Source organism: Macaca thibetana, chromosome 15 (genome assembly GCF_024542745.1).
Source record: "Macaca thibetana thibetana isolate TM-01 chromosome 15, ASM2454274v1, whole genome shotgun sequence".
Lineage (NCBI taxonomy): Eukaryota > Metazoa > Chordata > Mammalia > Primates > Cercopithecidae > Macaca > Macaca thibetana.
The window spans coordinates 75,389,930-75,413,020 of NC_065592.1; the positions used below are offsets into that span (position 1 = coordinate 75,389,930).

At 38.2% G+C, this 23,091-nt stretch overlaps 1 protein-coding gene and 1 pseudogene across 2 annotated transcripts; one reads left to right on the forward strand and one right to left on the reverse strand.

The window, feature by feature from the left end:
• Positions 1–17,192: 17,192 nt before the first annotated feature.
• LOC126937187 (ADP-ribosylation factor-like protein 6-interacting protein 1) lies at positions 17,193–19,871 on the forward strand (annotated as a pseudogene). The gene has a single exon (XR_007719679.1). The product of XR_007719679.1 is annotated as an ADP-ribosylation factor-like protein 6-interacting protein 1 (transcript).
• A 1,702-nt stretch (positions 19,872–21,573) lies between these two features.
• On the reverse strand, positions 21,574–22,057 carry LOC126937307 (non-histone chromosomal protein HMG-17-like). The gene has a single exon (XM_050760707.1). It carries the CDS (start codon positions 21,922–21,924, stop codon positions 21,574–21,576), a length of 351 nt encoding a protein of 116 aa, XP_050616664.1. The 5' UTR covers positions 21,925–22,057.
• Positions 22,058–23,091: the final 1,034 nt, after the last annotated feature.

The following is a 23,091-nucleotide window of genomic DNA, read 5'->3' on the forward strand; positions in this document are numbered from 1 at the left end:
TCTTTTGTCTTTTTTATTTTAGCCATTCTAACTGGAGTGAGGTCATATCTCATTGTAGTTTTGATTTGCATTTCCCCGCTAGCTAGAGATGTTGAACTTCTTTTTTAATGTACCTGTTGGTCATTTGATTATCTTTTTTGAGAAATGTCCATTAATGTCTTTTTCTTATTCTTTACTTTAGAAGACAAAAAATATTTTATTGAGTGAAAACTTGGAAGCTTTGTTTTTGAAGAACTGTTTTGTTTTGAAGCTTCGTTTTTGAAGAAATTCTTTTGTAGATTATAACTACCTTTCATTGAGTAGCAACTTTTATTAAGTGCTAAGAATTGCGCTAAGTGCTTTAGATAAAGTATTTCAACTAACCTTCAACACAATTTTATAGAATTTGATCCAGTTAAGATATATATTTTATAGGCGAGAAACTGAGGTTCAGAGAGATTAAATTACCTAAGGTCATATACCTACTTGAAAAAAAGAAAAGAAAGCCGTTGAACTCTGTCCAGTGTTTTTATTCCTGTGTCAAATGACATAATCGTGGTTTTTTATGTTAATAGGTCATATACTTAAGGTGGTGATATGCCCTTTATCATTTTTCATTGCATCTCTTTGATTCTTCTCTCTTTTCTTCTTAATTAGTCTTGCTAACAGTCTATCTATTTTGTTGATCTTCTCAAAAAATCAGCTCCTGGATTCACTGATTTTTTTGAAGGTTTTGTGTGTGTGTGTGTGTGTGTGTGTGTGTGTGTGTGTGTCTGTATCTCCTTCAGTTCTGCTCTGATCTTAGTTATTTCTTGCCTTCTGCTAGCATTTAAATTTGTTTGCTTTTTTTTTTTTTTTTTTGAGACGGATTCTCGCTCTGTCGCCCAGGCTGGAGTGCAGTGGTGCGATCTCGGCTCACTGCAAGCTCCGCATCCCGGGTTCACACCATTCTCCTGCCTCAGCTTCTGAGTAGCTGGGACTACAGGTGCCCGCCACCACGCCCGGCTAATTTTTTGTATTTTTAGTAGAGATGGGGTTTCACCACCGTGTTAGCCATGATGGTCTCAATCTCCTGACTTTGTGATCTGCCTGCCTCAGCCTTCCAAAGTGTTGGGATTACAGGCGTGAGCCACTGCCCCCAGCCTCTCTAATTCTTTTAATTGTGATGTTAGAGTGTCAATTTTAGATCTCTCCTGCTTTCTCTGGTGGGCATTTAGTGCTATAAATTTCCCTCTACACACTGCTTTAAATGTGTCCCAGAGATTCTGGTACATTGTGTCTTTGTTCTCTTTGGTTTCAAAGAACTTCTTTGTTTCTGCCTTCATTTCGTTATTTACCCAGTAGTCATTCAGGAGCAGGTTGTTCAGTTTCCATATAGTTGTGCAGTTTTGAGTGAGTTTATTAATCCTGAGTTCTAATTTGATTGCACTGTAGTCTGAGACACAGTTTGTTGTGATTTCTGTTCCTTTGCATTTGCTGAGGAGTGTTTTACTACAAATTATGTGGTCAATTTTATAATAAGTGCAATGAGGTGTTGAGAAGAATGTATATTCTGTTAATTTGGGGTGTAGAGTTTTGTAGATGTCTATTAGGTCTGCTTGGTCCAGAGCTGAGCTCAAGTCCTGGATATCCTTGTTAACCTTCTGTCTCATTGATCTGTCTAATATTAACAGTGCGTTGTTAAAGTCTCCCATTATTATTGTGTGGGAGTCTAAGTCTCTTTTTATGTCTCTAAGGACTTGCTTTATGAATCTCGGTGCTCCTGTATTGGGTGCATATATATTTAGGATAGTTAGCTCTTCTCGGTGAATTGATCCCTTTACCATTATGTAATGGCCTTCTTTGTCTCTTTTGATCTTTGTTGGTTTAAAGTCTGTTTTATCAGAGACTAGGATTGCAACTCTTGCTTTTTTTTTTTATTTTTTTGGTTCTATTTCCTTGGTAGATCTTCCTCCATCCCTTTATTTTGAGCCTATGTGTGTCTTTGTACATGAGATGGATCTCCTGAATACAGCACACCTGTGGGTCTTGACTCTTTATCCAATTCGCCAGTCTGTGTCTTTTAGTTGGGGTATTTAGCTCATTTACATTTAAGGTTAATATTGTTATGTTTGAATTTGATCCCATCATTATGAAGTTAGCTGGTTATTTTGCCTGTTAATTAATGCAGTTTCTTCATTCAAATGATGGTCTTTATCATTTGGCATGTTTTTGCAGTCGCTAGTACTGGTTGTTCCTTTCCATGTTTAGTGCTTCCTTTGGGAACTCTTGTAAGGCAGGCCTGGTGGTGACAAAATCTCTCAGCATTTGCTTGTCTGTAAAGGATTTTATTTCTCCTTCACTTATGAAGCTTAGCTTGGCTGGATATGAGATTCTGATTGTTGAAAATTCTACCTGATGGTTGAAAATTCTTTTCTTTAAGAATGTTGAATATTGGCCCCCACTCTCTTCTGGCTTGTAGGGTTTCTGCCGAGAGATCTGCTGTTAGTCTGATGGGCTTCCCTTTGTGGGATACCCGACCTTTCTCTCTAGCTGCCCTTAACATTTTTTCTTTCATTTCAATCTTGGTGAATCTGACAATTATGTGTCTTGGGGTTGCTCTTCTCGGGGAGTATCTTTGTGGTGTTTTCTGTATTTCCTGAATTTGAATGTTGGCCTGCCTTGCTAGGTTGGGGAAGTTCTTCTGGATAATATCCTGAAGAGTGTTTTCTAACTTGGTTCCATTCTCCCCGTCACTTTCCAGTACACCAATCAAACATATATTTGTTCTTTTTACATAGTCCCATATTTCTTGGAGGCTTTGTTCATTTCTTTTCACTCTTTTTCTCTAATCTTGTCATCTCACTTTATTTCATTAATTTGATCTTCAATCACTGATACCCTTTCTTCCACTTGATCGAATCAGCAACTGAAGCTTGTGCATGCATCACGAAGTTCTCATGCCATGGTTTTCAGCTCCATCAGGTCATTTAAGGTCTTCTCTATACTGTTTATTCTAGTTAGATATTCATCTAACCTTTTTTCAAGGTTTTTAACTTCCTTGGGATGGGTTAGAACATGCTCCTTTAGCTCGGATAAATTTGTTATTGATGACCTTCTGAAGCCTACTTCTGTCAACTTGTCAAACTCATTCTCTGTCCAGTTTTGTTCCCTTGCTGCTGAGAAGCTGTGATCCTTTGGAGGATAAGTGGCGGTCTGTTTTTTGGAATTTTCAGCTTTTCTGCACTGGTTTCTCCCTGTCTTTGTGGTTTTATCTACCTTTGGTCTTTGATGTTGGTGACCTACAGATGGGGTGTTGGTGTGGATGTCCTTTTTGTTGATGTTGATGCTATTCCTTTCTGTTTGTTAGTTTTCCTTCTAGCAGTCAGACCCCTCAGCTGCAGGTCTGTTGGAGTTTGCCGGAGGTCCACTCCAGAACCTCTTTGCCTGGGTATCACCAGCGGAGGCTGCAGAACAGCAAATATTGCTGCCTGATTCTTCCTCTGCAAGCTTCATCCCAGAGGGGCACCCACCTGTTTGAAGTGTCTGTCAGCCCCTGCTGGGAGGTGTTTCCAAGTCAGGCTACACAGGGGTCAGGGACCCACTTGAGGAGGCAGTTTGTCCATTTTCAAAGCTCAAATGCCATGCTTAGAGAACCACTGCTCTCTTCAGAGCTGTCGGACAGGGATGTTTAAGTCTGTAGAAGTTGTCTGCTGCCTTTTGTTCTACTATGCCCTGCCCCCAGAGGTGGAATCTACAGAGGCAGGTGGGACTTGTTGAGCTGTGGTGGGCTCCACCCAGTTTGTGCTTCCTAGCCTCTTTGTTTACACTGTGAGCTACTCAAGCCTCAGCAATGGTGGATGTCCCTCCCTGCGTCAAGCTGCAGCATAGCAGGTCGATCACAGACTGCTGTGCCAGTAGTGAGCAAGGCTCCACAGGCATGGGACATGCCTAGCAAGGCACGGGAGGGTATCTCCTGGTCTGCAGGAGTATTTGGTCAGGCGTGTACCGTTTCTCCAGCTACAGTCTGTCACGGCTTCCCTTGGCTAGGAAAGGGAAATCCTCCCCCACTTTGTGCTTCCTGGGTGAGGTGACACCTCACCCTGCTTCAGCTCGCCCTCTGTGGGCTGTACCCACTGTTCAACCAGTACCAGTGAAATGAACCAGGTACCTCAGGTGGAAATGCAGAAATCACCCGTCTTCTGCATCAATCTCACTGGGAGCTGCAGACTGGAGCTGTTCCTATTGGACCATCTTGGAAGCGACCGGTTTTTTATTTTACATTTTTAATGTCCCTTGCTTATTTCTGTTTTCAGTTTTTTCTTGTCAAGATATTTGCCTTCTATTTCAATACTTAGTATTTACTTTAATTCTGATTTATGCTAACCATCATTTCTTCCTAAATTTAAAAAACATTAAGGACTTAATTTTCCTGTCCTCCTTTTACACTTTATAAAAATTTTGAAACTGATTTAAACAAGAACTCTAAAAATAGTATGTCTTGCTGACTCAGATCACTATTTGACATAAATCGGGTGGAGACCTGGGCATTCTCTGTTTGATGCCCTCCCCCATCGTCCCCACCTGGCTCCTCCGTTCCCTGCTCTTCCTCGTCCGTCACTGCCCTATGCTCTGAGTCTGACCCTCCACACTGCATTTCCCAGGCTCCCTCACTCTGGCTTCTGATGGAGATCAGCCAGTGTTGGTACCAGAAGGAGTCTTGAGGGTAGAGAGACAGTGAGTTTGGGTATGTGGTCTGGCTGTGGCAATGGGTTCCTAAGCCACAGATCCTTTTAGGCAGTACCACTTCAGTAGCTCCACCTGTCACTGGATCTGGTTAATACTGTTTCCTTCTTCTCCTTCTAGCCTAAAAGAGTTCATGGTTTCCTGCTACTGTCAGCCCCTGGGTGCCTTTTCATCCCTTGAGGTTACCGTTGACACTACTCAAACAAAATGATGGTATGTTTGTGTTTTTGTTATAAACAATTTTTAAAAATTTAACAGAAACCTGCATTTATAAAGAACACTAAAAATATTCATTTAAAGTAATTGTTTATTAAACTGTAACAAGATTTCTAGCAATTTTAGATTGAATGTTATGCTCCCAAACTTCTTTAGATACATGCCATAATTATAAATTAAATTTTTGGGTCAGACTTTGCTATAACTGTGGTAATTTTAAAAAATCCACACTTGAAATGAGACAAGTGTCTGCTGATTAAAGATAAAAGAACTTTCCAGTGTGTTACATGGATTTTACAACAAAAAAGCTACTTTCACAATAGAATTGATGTCCCCTTGACACCGCCTTTGGGAAGGAAAAATTAAACAAAATTGATGTCACCTTTCAGGTATAGATATTGCAACCTTAAAGAAGTTATAGAACTCCAACACTTGTCTTCACCTGGACCATAAATTAAGATGATACTGACTTGTGAATACCCATTTTCCTCATATAACAATTAACAAATTTGCATCAAACCAAAGTGAATAATGCTGGCTTATTTTATTTATAAGTAGTATGCATGGTTTTTAGATGAAAGGCTTCGCTTAAAAAATATTTTTTGAGATAAAGTCTTCCTGTTCACCTGTGAAGCTTATTTGGTATATTGTAGTCATTTCTAATCTTTCTCTGTGATACAGGCCATAGAACTATCTAGAGGTTAACAATCTTAATTATGAATTCTCTCTATTACTTTATTAAGCTGTCTTGTTTGTTCTTTTGTGTATTTACCTCATTCTGAGTGCCATGCAGCACATAATAGTGTTAGACAAAGTTTTAATGTGAACAAATTAATGCAGTTTTCTAGAAAAGAATAATTTAGGGTTTTGTTTCTAGCCTGTCCTATTTTTAAACTTATTGTTGCCTTTCTTATTTCTTTATGTCTTTGATGGACTTCCAATAGTTTCTATGACTTGAGCTTATAGTCCTGTCTTGTGTAGACTGGGTAGTGGAATACTAAGCTTGTATACTTGAAAATGACAGCCTTAAATTCCCCTATCAGCCACCTGTCCCCGCAAAATAATAGTAATAATTAAAGCCAGCAATAACAGTTATTTTTCCTTAAAACATAAAATTTTAAAGTAAAAAAATCTTATTTTATTATTTTTAAGCCAGCTATCTTAAGATCTTATCTGACTTGGTTTCTGGGGTTTTTGAGAGTAAAGTTTCCCAGCACCCCGCTTCTCCTACACTTATCCTTACACTTAGGCATGAATTTGCAAAGCAATGCCTCAGAATGTTTCTGAAAAAATGTGTTGGAATTACATCATATGACTGAATAGCAGTGCAGTTTAATGTGTTGTTTTTTATTTATGTCTTCACATTTGTTTATATTAAGGATAGAACCCCAAAGAGAATGATACTGGTTTACTTATTCAATGCTTATTAAACAATAACAATATGCTAGCCTCTGTACTATTCAATGAGGGTACAAAGGTGAAAAGACAGGGTTGCATACTTTTATAATATTTCTGTGTTATGGTGGCTCAAATTATTTCACTCAGTGCTTTTCTTAGAAGAAGAAATATTTGGATGATGTTCAGTAAACACACATTTTGTGTTGTCTTTGAATCTATTTGGTAGGTTTATGATGTTAAATTCCTGGTTGGGTTCAGTTCAAGTATATTTACCAAAGACAAATTAGAAATACAGGGACCATCAGGTTAGGGATTTATTTCATTATGGTAATAGGATTATGTCCTTGGAATTGGAATTTATTTTATACTTGCTATGGTTTTTAAATCATTTTACACGACTTAAATGTCAAATTATAATGTAAAATAATTATTTTCAGTTATGCATCCCAAAATTTGAAGCCACATTTGTTTTGAGGGAATTTTGAATATGAAGACCTCAGAGTATTAGAAGTTACATTGAGTGGGGATTATGCATAATTTTCCTCTCTTGAAAAATCTATCTGTGATTATATATTTTCTTTTTAATGTACATAAGCAAGTAAAAAACACAAGGAGAACTTCAGCTATAGACCCTGCACTTTAGCATTAGTAACTGCTAATCTACCCACAAGTGTCGGTGATTTTTTTTGCACATATTACAATAAAAATTACTACCACCACCTTAAGAGCTGATTGGAATTGCGTATTTTATTTATTTCTTTCTTTTGAGATGGAATCTTACTCTGTTGCCCAGACTGGAGTGCAATGGTACGATCTTGGCTCACTGCAACCTCTGCCTTCGGGTTCAAGTGATTCTCCTGCCTCAGCCTCCTGAGTAGCCAAGACCACAGACACGTATCACCACACCTGCCTAACTTTTGGTATTTTTAGTGGAGACAAGGTTTAGCCATGTTGGCCAGGCTGGTCTTGAACTCCTGACTTCAAGTCAATCCACCCACCTCGGCCTCCCAAATTGCTGGGATTACAGGCATGAGCCACCGTGCCTGGCCTGCGTATTTTAATTCCATATTTTGCTTATATTTTTAGCATTTAAACATTTGCATATTTAAAGACATTAGTATACTTACAAGTAAGGAAAATTCTATTAGGTTAGATATTTTAAAACCTCTGAAAATTAATTCATTTCTAAATAACAGTTTGTAGCTATGTACCTTTAATAAATATAGCAATTAGAGCTTTCATATTCAAGAACTATCAATTGCAAGGACTGAACACCCTAAAAATGCACAACTCTAAAGAAAAGGTAAAAAATCTGCCTATTGAGCCATATAAAAGGGAAGAACAAGTAACCTTTTATAACAGAAGTTATATAAGGTGAAATAATGATGATGACAAGGATTTTGTTTTCTTTATATATTTTATTAGGAGAAAAACTACTGTAGGAGAGGGAAAATTGCTTCTGTGTACCCTTCTAGATTTTTTGGCTGGTCTATGAATTAAATTGACATTAGACAGATTAAAAGGAGAAAAAACGTTTAATTACTCACATATGCACCTGAGTCCCACCAAAATATGAGAGTCCAGGAAGCAGCTAGATGATTGAGACAGCTAGAGTAAGGAACAGGAATAAGGATTTGGGGTGCTGGGGAGTGGTAGAGATGAATTGTGGGAAGGCTGGAAGAGGAAATGTGTGGTGAATAAAGGTGACCTTGCTATGCAGATAAAAGTCTCTCCGGTGAGAAAAAGTTATCTATGAGTAACTCTCTTTCTGGCAAATATAAATACATATACTAATAAAAATGTCCTTTACAAATGGGACATTATACTTTAAGCAGATGGGGAGGCGAAGTGCTTTTTCTGCATTGACTGGTTCTCAGTTTCTTTTACCTCAGAATAATAGTGGCATATTTTGGGATGACTTGTTCTGACCCCATCACTACTTGGTGGTAAAATGCTACCCAATGTTATAACATCATGTGGCAGTTTCTTTTAAAAAGTCTTTAAACGTGATATAATTTCCTCAAAGCTTTATGATGTAAAATGAGGTATCTCAGATATGGACTTCTCCAGTGAGAGGATCCCAAAGGCTTTATGTCCTCACATGCTATTATGGGTTGGGGTGCAGTGGAGAAGAAATGCCAGGATGTTTGTAGCTTTATCACATTGAAAACTTAGAGCATCTAATTATCACTCACTTAGAAATCAAATTGTTTTCTATAGACTTCCTTCTCCAAGGAGATTCAAAGCACTTGCTACAAAAAGGGAAGATCACAGCTTGCTTCTCTGTTTTCCTTCCTCCAGGCAAAACCTTGTGTCACTTGGTTGGCTTAACAGAATTAACTTCTCTTCTTGGATCGCTGGTCATTGTTTTTACGTAGTTCAGTAACTATCAAATACTTTTCACCTGTGATTAAAAGCCTATTGCTTCTGGAGGGTCCCTGGCATGCTGCAGTCCTATGACTGGGCAGCAGGTTTCTCACCTTCCTAAATCTGAGCAGCACAGACCTGCTGGAGGGTAACCCACACCTGATATTTCTCCTTTTGTGGTTGGTGAGTGCTAAGGGTGCAGCTGCTGCCCTATCAGCTTTCCCAGAGTCACAAAGAGAAGCTTACACTTGGAAGGGACCTTATTCATTGTCTGCTCCTGTTGTGCTGTCCATCCACTGATACCCTCATCTACCTGCTCTAGTCCTCAGTGTGGTTCAGGCTCCGCTCTACCCATCCATTTGGATTTGGGCCCCAAGCTACAAAGTTCATATTTGCACAGATCTCAGCTATGTCCTCCTTCAAGTTCTATACCTCCCCGTTCTAGTTTTGAAATAAAAGGAAATAAGGAGGAGAAGAAAGTGACCAACGTTCTCAGGGCTGCTTCAAAGCTAGAGATAGAGAAGAGGAACAAGCTCACAAACTCAAGTATGCTGAGCATAGCTGACACCAAGGGCAGCCAGTGCTCCCTGTATCTTTATGCTCTGTAAATTCAGAATTGAATTTATGTATTCAATTGTGAATTGAAGTCCAGAATTGAAATAAGCACCTGGGACAGCTGCTTGCAGTGTTCTTGCTTTCTCCTTTTTCCTTAGCCACAGTGCATTAGTTTAGGCAGATACCTTCAAGCCACTGACCACTGCTTGCTTGCTTGCTTCCTTCCTTCTTCCCTCTCTCCCCTCTTCCCTCCCTTTTCTTCCTCCTTTTCTCCATTTCTTCCCCCCATCCTCCATCCCTTCTTTCTTTCCTTCCCTCCATCCCTCCTTCCTTCCTGCCTTATTTCCTTCCTTCTTTCAACAAATATTTGATGAACCCCTATCTAAGGTGATTGGGATACAGAATTGAACTCAGTCACTGCTCATATACAGCCTACACATTTAGTAGAAATGACAGACAGTATCTAAAGAAATACAAAGTGTAAATCGAGCTAAGTGCAATGATGAACACTATAGCTGGATGTAGAGGTCAGGGAAGAGCTGCCTTTGGAAAGAAGTATTTGAATAGAAACGTGAATAAAGTGAGGGGAAATCCATGTGCAAGATGAGGTTAGCAATCACACTTACTTCTTTGATCTTACCTGGAAGAAAGTCCATGAGCTCATTTTCTAATGGATTAGAAAATCTGTTGCCACTAGTAGGAAGCCTACAATTTTGTTTTGTAGCCTTCACATTCATACTTACCACTAAAATATTTGCTTCCAGCATCATAATTTACTTATAAGAGAAAGTAAGATTGGAATTTAAACTTTTGGTTTAAACTGTGATTTTCAAAAATTCTGCTTTAGTAGAAGAATAGTCTTATGTTTACCTTTATTGTTACTGTGAAGTATGAATCACATTGAAATGTGTAATTTTAAGATGAGAATCATGTTGATTCTTCAACTCACTGAAAATGAAGTGCCTAATTTTGATGAGATAAATTGTTCCAGTCTTTGCTGGAGTTGTAGATTTATCCATAGCTGGCTTCCATCTGTTACATTCAGATGATAATGATAAAATGTGTCATTTCTACCCAGTCTTCCAGCACAGACTAGTTAGAAGACAGAATTATCTTTCTGCTAGGTTTGTATGCTTCTTAATAAAGTCTTTATTTATTATTTTTAAATGCCCTCTGGGTATAGTCTTTAAATGCATTACTAAAAATAACTTTCCATATGTGAAAATGTTTCATTTAAATTATTTTGGTGTTGCCTGGCATGGTGGCTCACGCCTATAATCCCAGCACTTTGGGAGGCTGAGGTGGGTGGATCACCTGAGGTCAGGAGTTCGAGACCAGCCTAGCTCACATGGTGAAATTCCGTCTCTACAAAAAATACAAAAAGTAGCCATTTGTGGTGGTGCACACCTGTCGTTCCAGCTGCTTGGGAGGCTGAGGCAGGAGAATCACTTGAACCTAAGAGGTGGAGGTTGCAGTGAGCCAAGATCATGACACTGCACTCCAGCCTGGGTGACAGAGTGACACCCTGTGTCAAAAAATTAAAAAATAAATCATTTTGTTGTTTCCTTCTTAGTGTCCAAAATTCACTGGAGAGATTCTTTCAGAATTGTAAAGTTTAATTAAAAATGTTAGGTGTGCCGGGTGCAGTGGCTCACACCTGTAATCCCAGCACATTGGGAGGCCGAGGCTGGTGGATCACCTGAGGTCAAGAGTTTTAGACCAGCCTGGCCCCCACAGCGAAACTCCATCTCTACTAAAACTACAAAAATTAGCCGGATGTGGTGGCAGGTGCCTGTAATCCTTACTACTTGGGAGGCTGAGGCAGGAGAATGGCTTGAACCCAGGAGGCAGAGGTTGCAGGGAGCCGAGACTGTGCCACTTCACTCTGGTCTGGGTGACAGAGTGAGACTGTCTTAAAAAAAAAGTGTTAGCTTAGAGGATGAACCTTAATGCATTTCTTAATGGTATCTGAGCAAACAAAAAATTTAAGTTTAAGAATATCTTTGAAGGTGCTTCTTTCACCTGCTCTTCTATTATTTTCTACTACAGGAATCCATATTTTCTTACTTCATAAAGAATGTTATTCTTATTTCTTAATGAGTCCTGCTCCATAATTCTGCAAAGTTATTTACACAGAGAGATGGTCAGAACTACTGTCCAGGATTTCAGTGGCTTCTGAATTGAAGTGCAGAATTGAAATACCAGTAATTCACCGAGTTGCTTGCTTACCAATTATTGTAGATAAATTAACATCATGCCTCAGACTAATGATCCCATAGAGAAGATTCATTTTGTAGTTTCATATATCTATAGCATGTATCAGTAACTTTACCCAAACCCTAATAAAAGTTTGTCAGCTTAATATATCTGTGCATGAACTTAACTACCACTGGAGAATGGTCAATTTTGTTTATAGCATCCAATATTTGAACTTTTTTGTAAATGAAAAGTTACATTAAAAAAAAAACTTCTCATAAAAATCCTCATGGGAAGTTCCATTCAGTTTATGTTTTCTCCCTCATTCTTCATTTGCCTGCACCTGAGCCGTTCCTCTTGTTCTTTCCTCAATGGCTACGTTAGAAACTGGTAAATATGTCTTGCTTCCTCTGCCTTCCCTGCTCACCCTCAGTTCATCAGGAAGTCATGTAGGCTTCCTGCTTTTGCTCCCCAGGAATTAAAGAAATCTTAGTCAGAACATCAAAAAATCTAGATCATTTGGCCTTTGAAACTTTCACTTCCCAAAGGTTACTTGTAGTGAATGTGTTTATACTTCCTTAGGAAAGGAATGTGTATGAAACTTTGTGTTAATAATAAAAATAGCAACACTAGATAGAATGCTGGGCTAGGGAGATGGTCATTTCTAGAGATTCACCAACTGAAGGAAAATGTATCTCACTATAAGGTAAGAGGCTTTTCTTCCCAGATCATCAAACCTCTGGATATAATTTTCAGTGTTCATTTCCATGAGGGCACAGATTTGTATTTGATTGGCCTTTTTCTTATTGTCAATCTTAAAATCTTTAAAACGGAAATCTGTTCTCTTTGGAATCAACCCAGAAAAAATAGTAGCTCGACTTTAAATCAGCAAATGGTTAAATATTGTTAGAAAGATATTACTTAATGCCTTAAGTTAGCTGGTCCTATTCCCAGCTCATTTAAAAAAAAATAGAAACCTCAGCAAATACTACAAACTAGTAAGAGAATTTCTGAATCCGTAAGATTGAAAATGAGCAACACAGCTCATTTTCTTACCAATAACTAAGAAAAAAATTAAGATTGTTAATTCTCTTGTTCTGTGATTCTCTTTGAGAAGGTCCATATCTGTTGCTGAGTAAAAACATTAATGTTAAGAGACCTTACTAAATTATAGACAAAACTTTGAGTGGTATAGTAAATAAGAAATTACTGTCAGAATTATTTACACTTACCATACTGGGGTTTTACAGCATCATTTAACTGCTAGAGCTATTTTTAAAAATCCACATATTTCACAGTAACCATAGAAAAAAACCAACAAGAGGTGTAGGAAATAGAAGGCTTTTAAATGTATTTCATATTATTATGAGATGTTCATTTTTCCAACCAGCTATTTCTTGTTATTGTGTACATGGTAGGAGGAATAAAAAAGGGATGATGTTTATCCTGACTTCACTCACTGAGGGAGAAAATAAAAATGGCAGATTGAAGTCATCTTATTATAATGTTGCAAGTAGTTTTTAAAGTCCAGTAATTTTTGGCTGGGTGCGGTGGCTTATGCCTGTAAATCCCAGTACTTTGGGAGGCCGAGGTGGGCAGATCACCTGATGTCAGAAGTTTGAGACCAGCCTGGCCAACATGGCGAAACCCTGTCTCTACTATTTCTAACTGTGTGTATACACACACACACACACACACACACACACACACATACAGTTTTGTTAAATACTGTGAAATTCTCCTCCAAAAGGGTCATACGATTTTGCATTCCCACCAGCCCACTGGCATATATGAGTGTCTCTCCCACACTTCTTCAACAGTGTATTAAGTTGAAAATTTTTGCTATTCTAATGAGTAAGAAATGGTATCTTAGTGTGGTTTTAGTTTGCATTTCTCTTATTATAAGTACAACTGAGCATTTTTTCATGTGTTCACAGACCAATTTATGTCTTTTGCAAGTTACCTAATTTGTGTCTTTTACCCATTTTTCTCTAGAATTTTGGTCTTTTCCTTCTCAATTTTAAAAAGGTCTTTGTATATTAGAACTATCATTTGTATTTGTAATATTTGTGGCAAATACTTTCAATTTAATACCATCTTTTGACTGATTACAATGTATGTGCGCTTTTTTTCTTGTACTAATACCAACTGCTTTACTTATATGTGCTTTAAAATAGGGTATAATATCTAGTAGGGCCTGTTCTCCCTCAGAGCTCTTTCTCAGTGTAGCCCAGCATTTTTTTTTTTTTTTTTTTTTTAAAGACAAAATCTCACTCTGTTGCCCAGGCTGGAATGTAGTGGTGCAGTCATAGCTCACTGCAGGCTTAACTTTCTGGGCTCAAGTGATCTATCCTGTTTTTTTTTTTTTTTTTTTGAGATGGAGGCTTGCTGTGCCGCCCAGGCTGGAGTGCAATGATGCAATCTCAGATCACTGCAACCTCTGCCTCCTGGGTTCAAGCAGTTCTCCTGTTTCAGCCTCCCAGGGTATGTGTGTTCTTAAAGATAAAGTGTGTCTTGTGTAAGCTGCACATAGTTGGATCTTGGTTTTTTATCCATTCAGCCACTTTATGTATTTTGATGGGAGAATTTAATCCATTTACGTTCAAAGTAATTATTCATAGGTAAGGACTTACTATTGCCATTTAGTTAATTGTTTTCTTTTTTTTTTTTTTTAAAGATCCTTTGTTTGTTGTTTATCTTTGTGATTTTATGATTTCCTGTGGTGCTAAGTTTTGATTCCTTTCTCTTTATCAATTGTGTATTGAGGTTACTCTTGAGGTTTGCATAAAACATCTTATAGTTATAAGACTCTTTTGTGTTGATAGCAACTTAATTTCAATCCCATACAACAACTCTAGACTTTAAACTTCCTCATTTATATTTTTGATTTCACAATTTACATATTTTTAAATTATGTATTTCTAAATTAGTTCGACCATTGTGGAAGACAGTGTGGCAATGCCTCAAGGATCTAGAACCAGAAATACCATTTGACCCAGCAATCTTATTACTGGGTATATACCCAAAGGATTATAAATTATTCTGCTATAAAGACACATACACATGTATGTTTACCGTAGCACTATTCACAATAGCAAAGACTTGGAACCAATCCAAATGCACATCAATGATAGACTGGATAAAGAAAATGTGGCACATATACACCATGGAATACTATGCAGCCATAAAAAAGGATAAGCTCATGTCCTTTGAAGGGATATGGATGAAGCTGGAAACCGTCATTCTCAGCAAACTAACACAGGAACAGAAAACCAAACCCACATGTTCTCACTCATAAGTGGGAATTGAACAACGAGAACACATGGATACAGGGAGGGGAACATCACACACCAGGGCCTTTCAGGGGGTGAGGGGCTAGGGGAAGGATAGCATTAGAAGAAATACCTAATGTAGATATCAGGTTGATGGTGCAGCAAACCACCATGGCATGTGTATACTTATGTAACAAACCTGTACGTTCTGCACATGTATCCCAGAACTTAAATTGTAATAAAAAAAGAGAAATCACTGAAATGAAAACAATAAAAAAAGAAATAATAGAAAAGAAGAAAGTTCTAAAGATGTTATATGCACATATATATGCATATATATGTCAATGATAAGTATGTACTTAATAAATACACATGTACAAATATATACTCAAAAATTACATGTTTCTTAACAAGTTATTATGGTTATTATTTTTCACTCTTTGACTTTTAACCTTCATACTATAAGATATACATGACTTATAGAGCACCATAATAATGCTAGAATATTTTGGATTTGACTATGCATTTACCTTTACCAGTGAATTTGATACTTTCTTATATCTTCATATTAGTAACTAGTGTCCTTTTATTTCCACTTGAAGACTCCCTTAAGCATTTCTTGTAAGGCAGGTATAGTGGTAATGAATTTCCTCAACTTCTTTTGTTTGTCTGGGGAAGACTTTATTTCTCCTTCATCTCTAAAGGATACTTTGTTGAGTATGGTATTCTCATCTGAAAATTTTTTTCTTTCAGCACTTCAAATGTATCATCTCATCTGTCCTGACCTGCAGGTTTTCTGCTGAGAAATTTGCTCATCGTCTAATGGGAATCCTCTCATATATGATTTGATGCTGTTCTCTTGCTGCTTTTGAAATTCTGTCTTTGTCTTTGGCTTTTGACAGTTAGTTGTAACACAACTTGGAGAAGACCTATTTGAGATCAATCTGTTTGGGAACTTTGGAGCTTCTTGGATCTGGATGTTCATATCTCTTCCAAAACTTGGGAAGTTTTCAGCAATTATTTCATTATATACACTTTCTGCACATTTATCTCTTCTCCCTGAAGAGCTCCCATAATGCAAAAGTTTGTTTGCTTAATGATGTCCCATATGTCCCATTGGCTGTCTTCACACTTTTTGTTTTTTGTTTTTCTTTCCTTCTCATTGGGTAATTTCATAAGACCTATCTTCAAATGCAGAGTTTCTTCCTTGTGCTTGATCTAGTCTGCTGTTGAAGCTTTCTATTATATTTTTTATTTATTCACTCAGTAGTTCTTCAGCTTCAAGATTTCTGTTTTGTTCTTTGTTGAATGTCTCATTAAGATGATGAATTGCTTTCCTGATTTTGCTGAATTGTCTATGTGTATTCTCTCAGATCTATCTGAGTTTCCTTAAGATTATTATTTTAAATTCCTTTTCAGGCAACTCATAAACTTACTTTTCCTTGGGGTCAGTTACTGGCACCTTGTCTTTTATTGGTGTCATGTTTCTTGCTTTTTAATGTTTCTTATGTCCCCGAATTGATGTCTGTCCATCTGGTGGAACAGCACCTCTTCCAAATTTTAGAGAGTGCCTTTAGTAGGGAAAGATTTTGACTCTGGAAGGCATGGCATAGCAATGACCCAGCTAAAGGTTAAGACCCAGAAAAAAGGTACAGCTGCAATTTGGGAAACAGAGCCAATAGGGCGCCATTGCAACTTAGGCCCCAGGACACAAGGGACTGCACAGTGGGGATTCTGGACCTGGGGATAGTGGGACATGGCAGTATCCCAGATTCTGTGAAGCCACGTGAGACAGCAGCAAGGACCCTGGAATAGCAGAAGGCAGATGTTACTTGGGCCCTGGAAGGAAGGGAGTAGTGCAGCAAAGATTCCATTCCTTGGGGATGGGGGTATCTCAGCAGCTCACACTCTAATGGACTAGTCCAGTTCCAGGAAAGCAGGGTACTACAATTATTCAACGTGTAGGGTAAGGTGACCCAGCTCAGTCAGTGCTCTGTTTATCTAAGACGTAAAATACCATGCCATCTCATCCCTGAGATGTGCAACTGATTTGGCTTGGCCATGACACTGATTTCCTGGAGGCAAGGTGCTGCTTCCATTCAGGAATGGGGTTGCATGACGGCTCTGAGCAGCCAAGTAACCAATTCTTTAGGAGGCTGAGTGCCATTTCAGCTCAAGCCTTAACGGGGCAGGGCCAAAAGCAACTTGGAGGGGTGGGTGGAGCATCTCCATTGCAGCTTGGCCCCAAGAAATAGGATGGAGCAGCAGCTCAGCTTGTGGATGGTGCGCAACCACGTGGAGGCGGCTCAACAGCAACAAAGCTGGAGGAATGGAAGGGTACTGTGGCTACCTACCCCCAGAACAGGACACATTCCAACAGTGTTTCTGATTTCAAATGCAGTAGCCACGTGGGCCACTGTGGTGAGTATTGTCTCCTCCTCTGTGGGGAGTGTAGCTGTATGGATTCTAAGGAGTTCCCTCAGCTGGGCTTAGTGCCTGTGAGAACTACAGGCGTCCCCAGAGGTGAGGACTGTAGGTGCCTAAGGTGGTGATGGGGGCTGCTGTGGTCCTCTTCCTTACCTTTTCCCTGCAAGAAGAATTTTCTCCTGGTTCCAACTGATCCTGATGTGGGGATAGGGTGGTGGAGGTGAGGTATTTCCTTCTGTTGTCTATGTGGCCACCCTGGGTTTCTGCACATTGCAGAGTTTCTAATACACCTTTAATGTATTCTAACATTCTTTAGTTATTTTCATCAAAATGTAGTTGCTTACTTATTGTTTTGGCTATCTTTGGGAGGCATGTGGTGAGTATTGGGGGCTTCTAGTTAGGTTATCTTACTTATGTCATAAAATAGTGGATTTCAAATGCTCTCACCAGGTGGTCTCTGTGCGGGTGTCAGTTGGACGTCTCACTGGGCAGGTGGCCTGCGCTCACGGAGACGGCATCCCGGAGATGGTGGCGGAGGGAGATAATCGCAGCACCAACCTGCTGGCTGCAGAGACTGCAAGTCTGGAAGAACAGCTGCAAGGATGGGGAGAAGTGATGCTGATGGCTGATAAAGTCCTCCGATGGGAAAGAGCCTGGTTTCCACCCGCCATCATCTGTGTGGTTTCTTTGGTGTTTCTGATTATCTACTATCTAGATCCATCTGTTGTGTCCGGCGTTTCCTGTTTTGTTATGTTTTTGTACTTGGCTGATTACCTTGTTCCCATAGTAGCGCCTAGAATTTTTGGCTCCAATAAATGGACCACTGAACAACAGCAAAAATTCCATGACATTTGCAGCAATTTAGTAAAAACTCGATGCAGAACTGTGGGTTGGTGGAAATGCTTCTTCACACTAAAGGAAGAAAAATCTAAGATGTACTTCATGACCATGATCGTTTCTCTTGCTACGGTTGCTTGGGTGGACAACAAGTCCACAATCTGCTTCTCACTTACCTGATAGTGACTTCCTTACTATTGCTTCCTGGACTAAACCAACATGGAATCATTTTGAAGTACATTGGAATGGCCAAGAGGGCGATAAACAAACTTCTTGAACAAAAAGAAAAGAAAAATGAATGATTCATCTGCTTTAATCAGTGTGATTAGTGGAGCATTGCCCCGGAACAGTTTCTGCTGTACTATCTGGATACCAAAATGTTACGGAAGTAGCTCTTTGCTCTCCCTCACTCTGCCCTTAGTTAATAGAAATTCAGACTCGCCAAGTAAGACTTTGTGCATAGTGTCTTCATGTCACATATAGTTGAGTGCGTTCTTAGCAGTTGGCTTCATGGACAACCCTTAGTGTATGTGATTTGTTTTGATTTTTCTTACCCAGTGTTAATTGAATTCTTGCTTTTAGACAACTTCCTTTTTGTAGTGGTGAACCTTGCCCTTTAGTACAGTTCAAGTGAATCTGGATAATTGTTCATCTTTGCTTTAGCTTAGATACCATGTAGTGGTCTGTGGCTACAGGAAACTGGTCCTACTGTCTGCTTCCACAGTTTGCTTAAAAAACTGTCTGACTTCACGAATATAGAGACCAAGTTTACCGCTTCTGATGAAGAGACCAATTAAGATTCATTCCTCATTCTGTTTGTTTCTGGTGGGAGAAGAGTCCCCATGAAAAAAATGAAACTGATTCCATGCGCTAGTACGTGTAGGCTTCTCCCTTGTGCAAAACTTAGCAATTTGTAGGAAACTTTGATCTTTTTGTCCAAAAAAGGAATGTCTAACAGGCTTAAGCTTTTGTCCCCTTGCACTTAGACTCAAAGTTAGTAAATCCTTAAAGGCTTTTTAATAGCAGACTTCCGAAAGATTGCATTTAGGATTTCTAGGCTACTTTTAATTTCAGATTTTCAGCTGACTTTAGTTATAGTATACAGTAGATTAAGACTCATGTCTATGACTTTCACTCTAAGACCAGCAAAAAGACAGCAGTCTTCTATGTTTAGTCAAGATTCATTTCAGTAGAAGATAATCTTATCTAATTGTTGAGACCAGAATAAGCCTTTTTAAGGTAAACCTCAAAATTCTCATTTTATGGTAATACTGGCCCTTTTAGTCCCCTAGGTTTGACATGGGAGATAGTGACTACACTGGTGTCTGACTTTTTTCCTAGAGATTCCTCCCTGAAAAATACAAGGGCTGTTGGTGAGAGCAGACTTGAGGTGATGATAATTGGCCTCTGGTCGACAAAGATTTCATAACTCCTTGGAAAGCTTCTTATTATCATTCTTAACTTCTTGGTAGCTAGAAATTTAGAGTAGTTGAAATCTGTAGGAATGAACTTCTGAGGGCTAAAACACGTGACTGACTTGGGAACAATTCTTAAACTGATTAACTAGTTGTAATATAGTTTTGTGAATTTATTGCACTGATGTTGTACCTTGTGGTATATCTGTCCCTATTAAATAAGTGTTGTTTTCTCCTCTTTAATATTACTGTAAATAGTGGTGACCATTGTAGCATATGCTTGATTATTTTCTTTTAATATTTCATAAGAAAACTACCTTAATTTTACCTTACTTTCATTGTAAATAAGCCTGTCTTCCTATCTGGATTTTTTTTTGTGTGTGTACATGTTCTACTGATTAACTACTTTTGCGATTTTAATCCTGTATTTCTTCTTCTACTTTGTTTTGTGTAAAAGGGGAAAAAATAAAAAAAGCTGGAATCTCAAATGCTTTCACCAAAAATAAATGATAAATATATTAGGTGATGAATATATTAATGAACCTGATTTGATCATTTCACAATGCATGCATGTATCAAATCATCACATTGTACCCAATTAATATATATGTAATTATTATTTGTCGATTAAATAAAATAAAAAGTTTTAAAAAGAGAGAGAGTCGCTGAATGGATTAAAAAACAAGACCCAATTCTATGCTCTCTGCAAGAGACTTGCTTCCCTTTAAGAATACACATAGATTGAAAGGGAAAAGTTGTAAAAAGATATTTCATGCAAAGGGAAACCAAAAGAAATCAGTGGTAGCTATACTTAAATAAGACAAAATAGACATTGTCAAAAACTAAAATGAGATAAAGAAGGTCATTATATAATGAGATAAAAAGGTTGATTCATGAAGAAGATACAATGTAAACACATGCATTCAACATCAGAGAATCTATATATTTATAACACAAATATTAATAGATTAGAAGAGATAGATAGATTGCAATACAATAATAGCAGAGGACTTCAGTATCTCACTTTTAGCAACACAAAAATCATCTAGATAGAAAATAAGGAAACTTGGGCTTGAACTACACTTTGGGTCAAATGACCTAACAGACATATACAGACCATTCCATTCAACAGCAGCAGAATACACATTCTTTTCATGCACACACAAAACATTTTTCATGCTAGATCATGTGTTAGGTCACAAAAGAAGTCTTAACAAATTTAAGAAAGTTGAAATCACATCAAGTATTTTTGGTACCACAATATCATGAAACTAGAAATCAAATTGTTAATTTGGAGAAGGAATTGCAGAACATTTAGAAATATATAGAAATTAGACACCCTCCTCCTAAACAATGGGTCAAAGAAAATAAAAAGGAAATTAAAAAGTATTTTACACAAATGAAAATAGAAACAACATACCAAAACTTATGGGATGCAGTACAAGCAATTCTTTTTTTTTCCAAGCCAAACTGTATCCAGCTTTATTAAAGATACTTTCCATAAACAATCATGTAGACAAACAATTGTTAACAGTATACAACAACTTTTATACTCCCTTCTTCAATGGACTACCAAAAATCAGAAAGCCACTATAAAACCCAATGAAGTATTCATCTTATGCTCTGAACAGAGAAAGTTTAGAGTGAGGGTTGACATTTCACATTTAGCATGTTGTTTAATAACTTTTCACAAGCTGACCCTGACTTTGTGGAAGTGGAAAGAAAATGGCAGAATTTATCTGAAGATCCACAATCTAGAAATGGAACAGGTGCCACTTCTCTTTTGACAGGTGCCATCTCAGTGGCATCACTGAAAAGTCCAGATTGCCTGATATACTTGTAACCAATGACTGGGGGTCAGGTCCCAACAGATGTCTAGGCTTAAGGGAGTTAAGTCTACGCTGAAAGATGGAAAGGGAGAAGAGGACATAAAATGAATTTGTTTTTCCATACCACAAGGCTTTGTGCCAAAAAGTGGCCATGTGTGTCAAAATCAGGGAATCCCTCATCCTGGGAGCCAAGAGGAAGTCTCTCAAAACTAGAAGGGAAAGGTGTTTTCCCCACATCAATCCAGCTTCAGAGACATTCTATTAGTGACATATGCCCCTTTCCCCCAAAACAACAATGAAGGGCTCTGTGTGCTAACAACATAGCTTAAAAAAAAAGTAAAACAAAATTCTGCATTTTTATAAAACTTGATTTAAAAAATCGTATTTCAAACTCTCAGTCACCAGAAGTACACAGTTATCAAAAATGCACACACTTCCCTTGGCAACTCCAGCACCCTCAGCTTTCTGTGCCTGGTCTGTTTTGGCATCTCCATTTTCTGCAGGGTTAGTCCCCTCCTTGCCAGCATCAGCTTTTCCCTTTTTCCCTTTGGGTACCTTCTCTCCTGTCTTTGCATGGGCCTTTTTAGACTTGAGCTCTGGCTTTCGAGGAGCAGGTTTAGCAGACAACCTCGTGGATCTTCTCTGTGGTTCAGCCTTCATCGTGACTTTATCTCCTTTAACATCCCCTTCAGCCTTTCTCTTGGGCATGCTGGTGATGGTGACGTACTTAAAAATTGTATTCTTGTGTTAAGAATGTGTCCAATTAGAACCCCGGATGTTTTCCCTGTCAGCTACATTAGTTCCAGTGAGGTTTATATCCTTCCTCCCATCACATGCCTGCTCATGCACACACATATATGCACACATACACATACCCCCCACACTCACTCATCTTGTACATGTGAAATAAATTCTTCAAAAATCTTGGTTTTGGCCTTCAGTTACTCCTGTTGTTGGTCCAATCTTCAGTTTGTCCTAACCTTAGAGATTTCACTTTGTTGCAAGTTATGGTATGTCAAGAAGCAATTATTTGAGTCAGGTGATGGCCTATCACCTTAGAGTGCATTTGTTCTTCAGCCATATAAGCTCATGGTGAATTCTTGGACTGAGATCTAGATCTTGCTAGAACCACATTTGTTTCTGCAAGTAGAGCTTTCCAAAGCAAACACTCAGATCTAAATCAAGAAAGGAAGCATATCAGAGAAGGAATAAGTGAAGGTAAAACAGAAATTTTTATTTTTCTTATTCTTAATTGATAAGACAGAACACTTTGTTCAAAATAATAGTTGAAACAATGTATTAGATTATGTATGCTTATATATATCTTAGTGTATGTTTCTGTTTAAGTGAAATAAATGACAGCAATGATACAAGAGATGGAAGGGAGGAATTAGAATTACTTTTTATTATAAGACACTTGTACTCCAGTGAAGTAAGATAGTGTTATTAGAAAGTAGACTTGCATTAGTTGTAAATGTATATTGCAAATTCTTGGGCAACCTCTAAAAACAGTTCAAAAAGAGTTATAACTGATATGTTAAGAAAGGAGAGAAAAGATAATAATATTAAAGTTACCATTAAAGCCATGCACTATTGGGAGTGGGAGCCATGCTCGATTGGGGTATCTGAAAGATCTGTCACCCTAGAGAGGAAGAAACTCTACATGATAGGAATGGGACTTCATTGGAATGTTAGCTTTTTCCTAGGAAATAAGTATAGATCCTAAATCCTTTGAAACTTTGCAGTTTGGGCAGAGGTGTAGGGGAGAGGTACAGGGAGGAAGGGTATGAAATTACTGAAAACAAGAAGTCCTACACACAAACACAACTTCACACACAAGAATCTCCTGGTTTTGTTATCTTTCTAGGGTGGAAA

What these genes read in the sequence shown, in the direction of transcription:
- LOC126937307 (XM_050760707.1), bottom strand. Translation starts at nt 21,924, where the DNA reads ATGCCCAAGAGAAAGGCTGAAGGGGATGTTAAAGGAGATAAAGTCACG.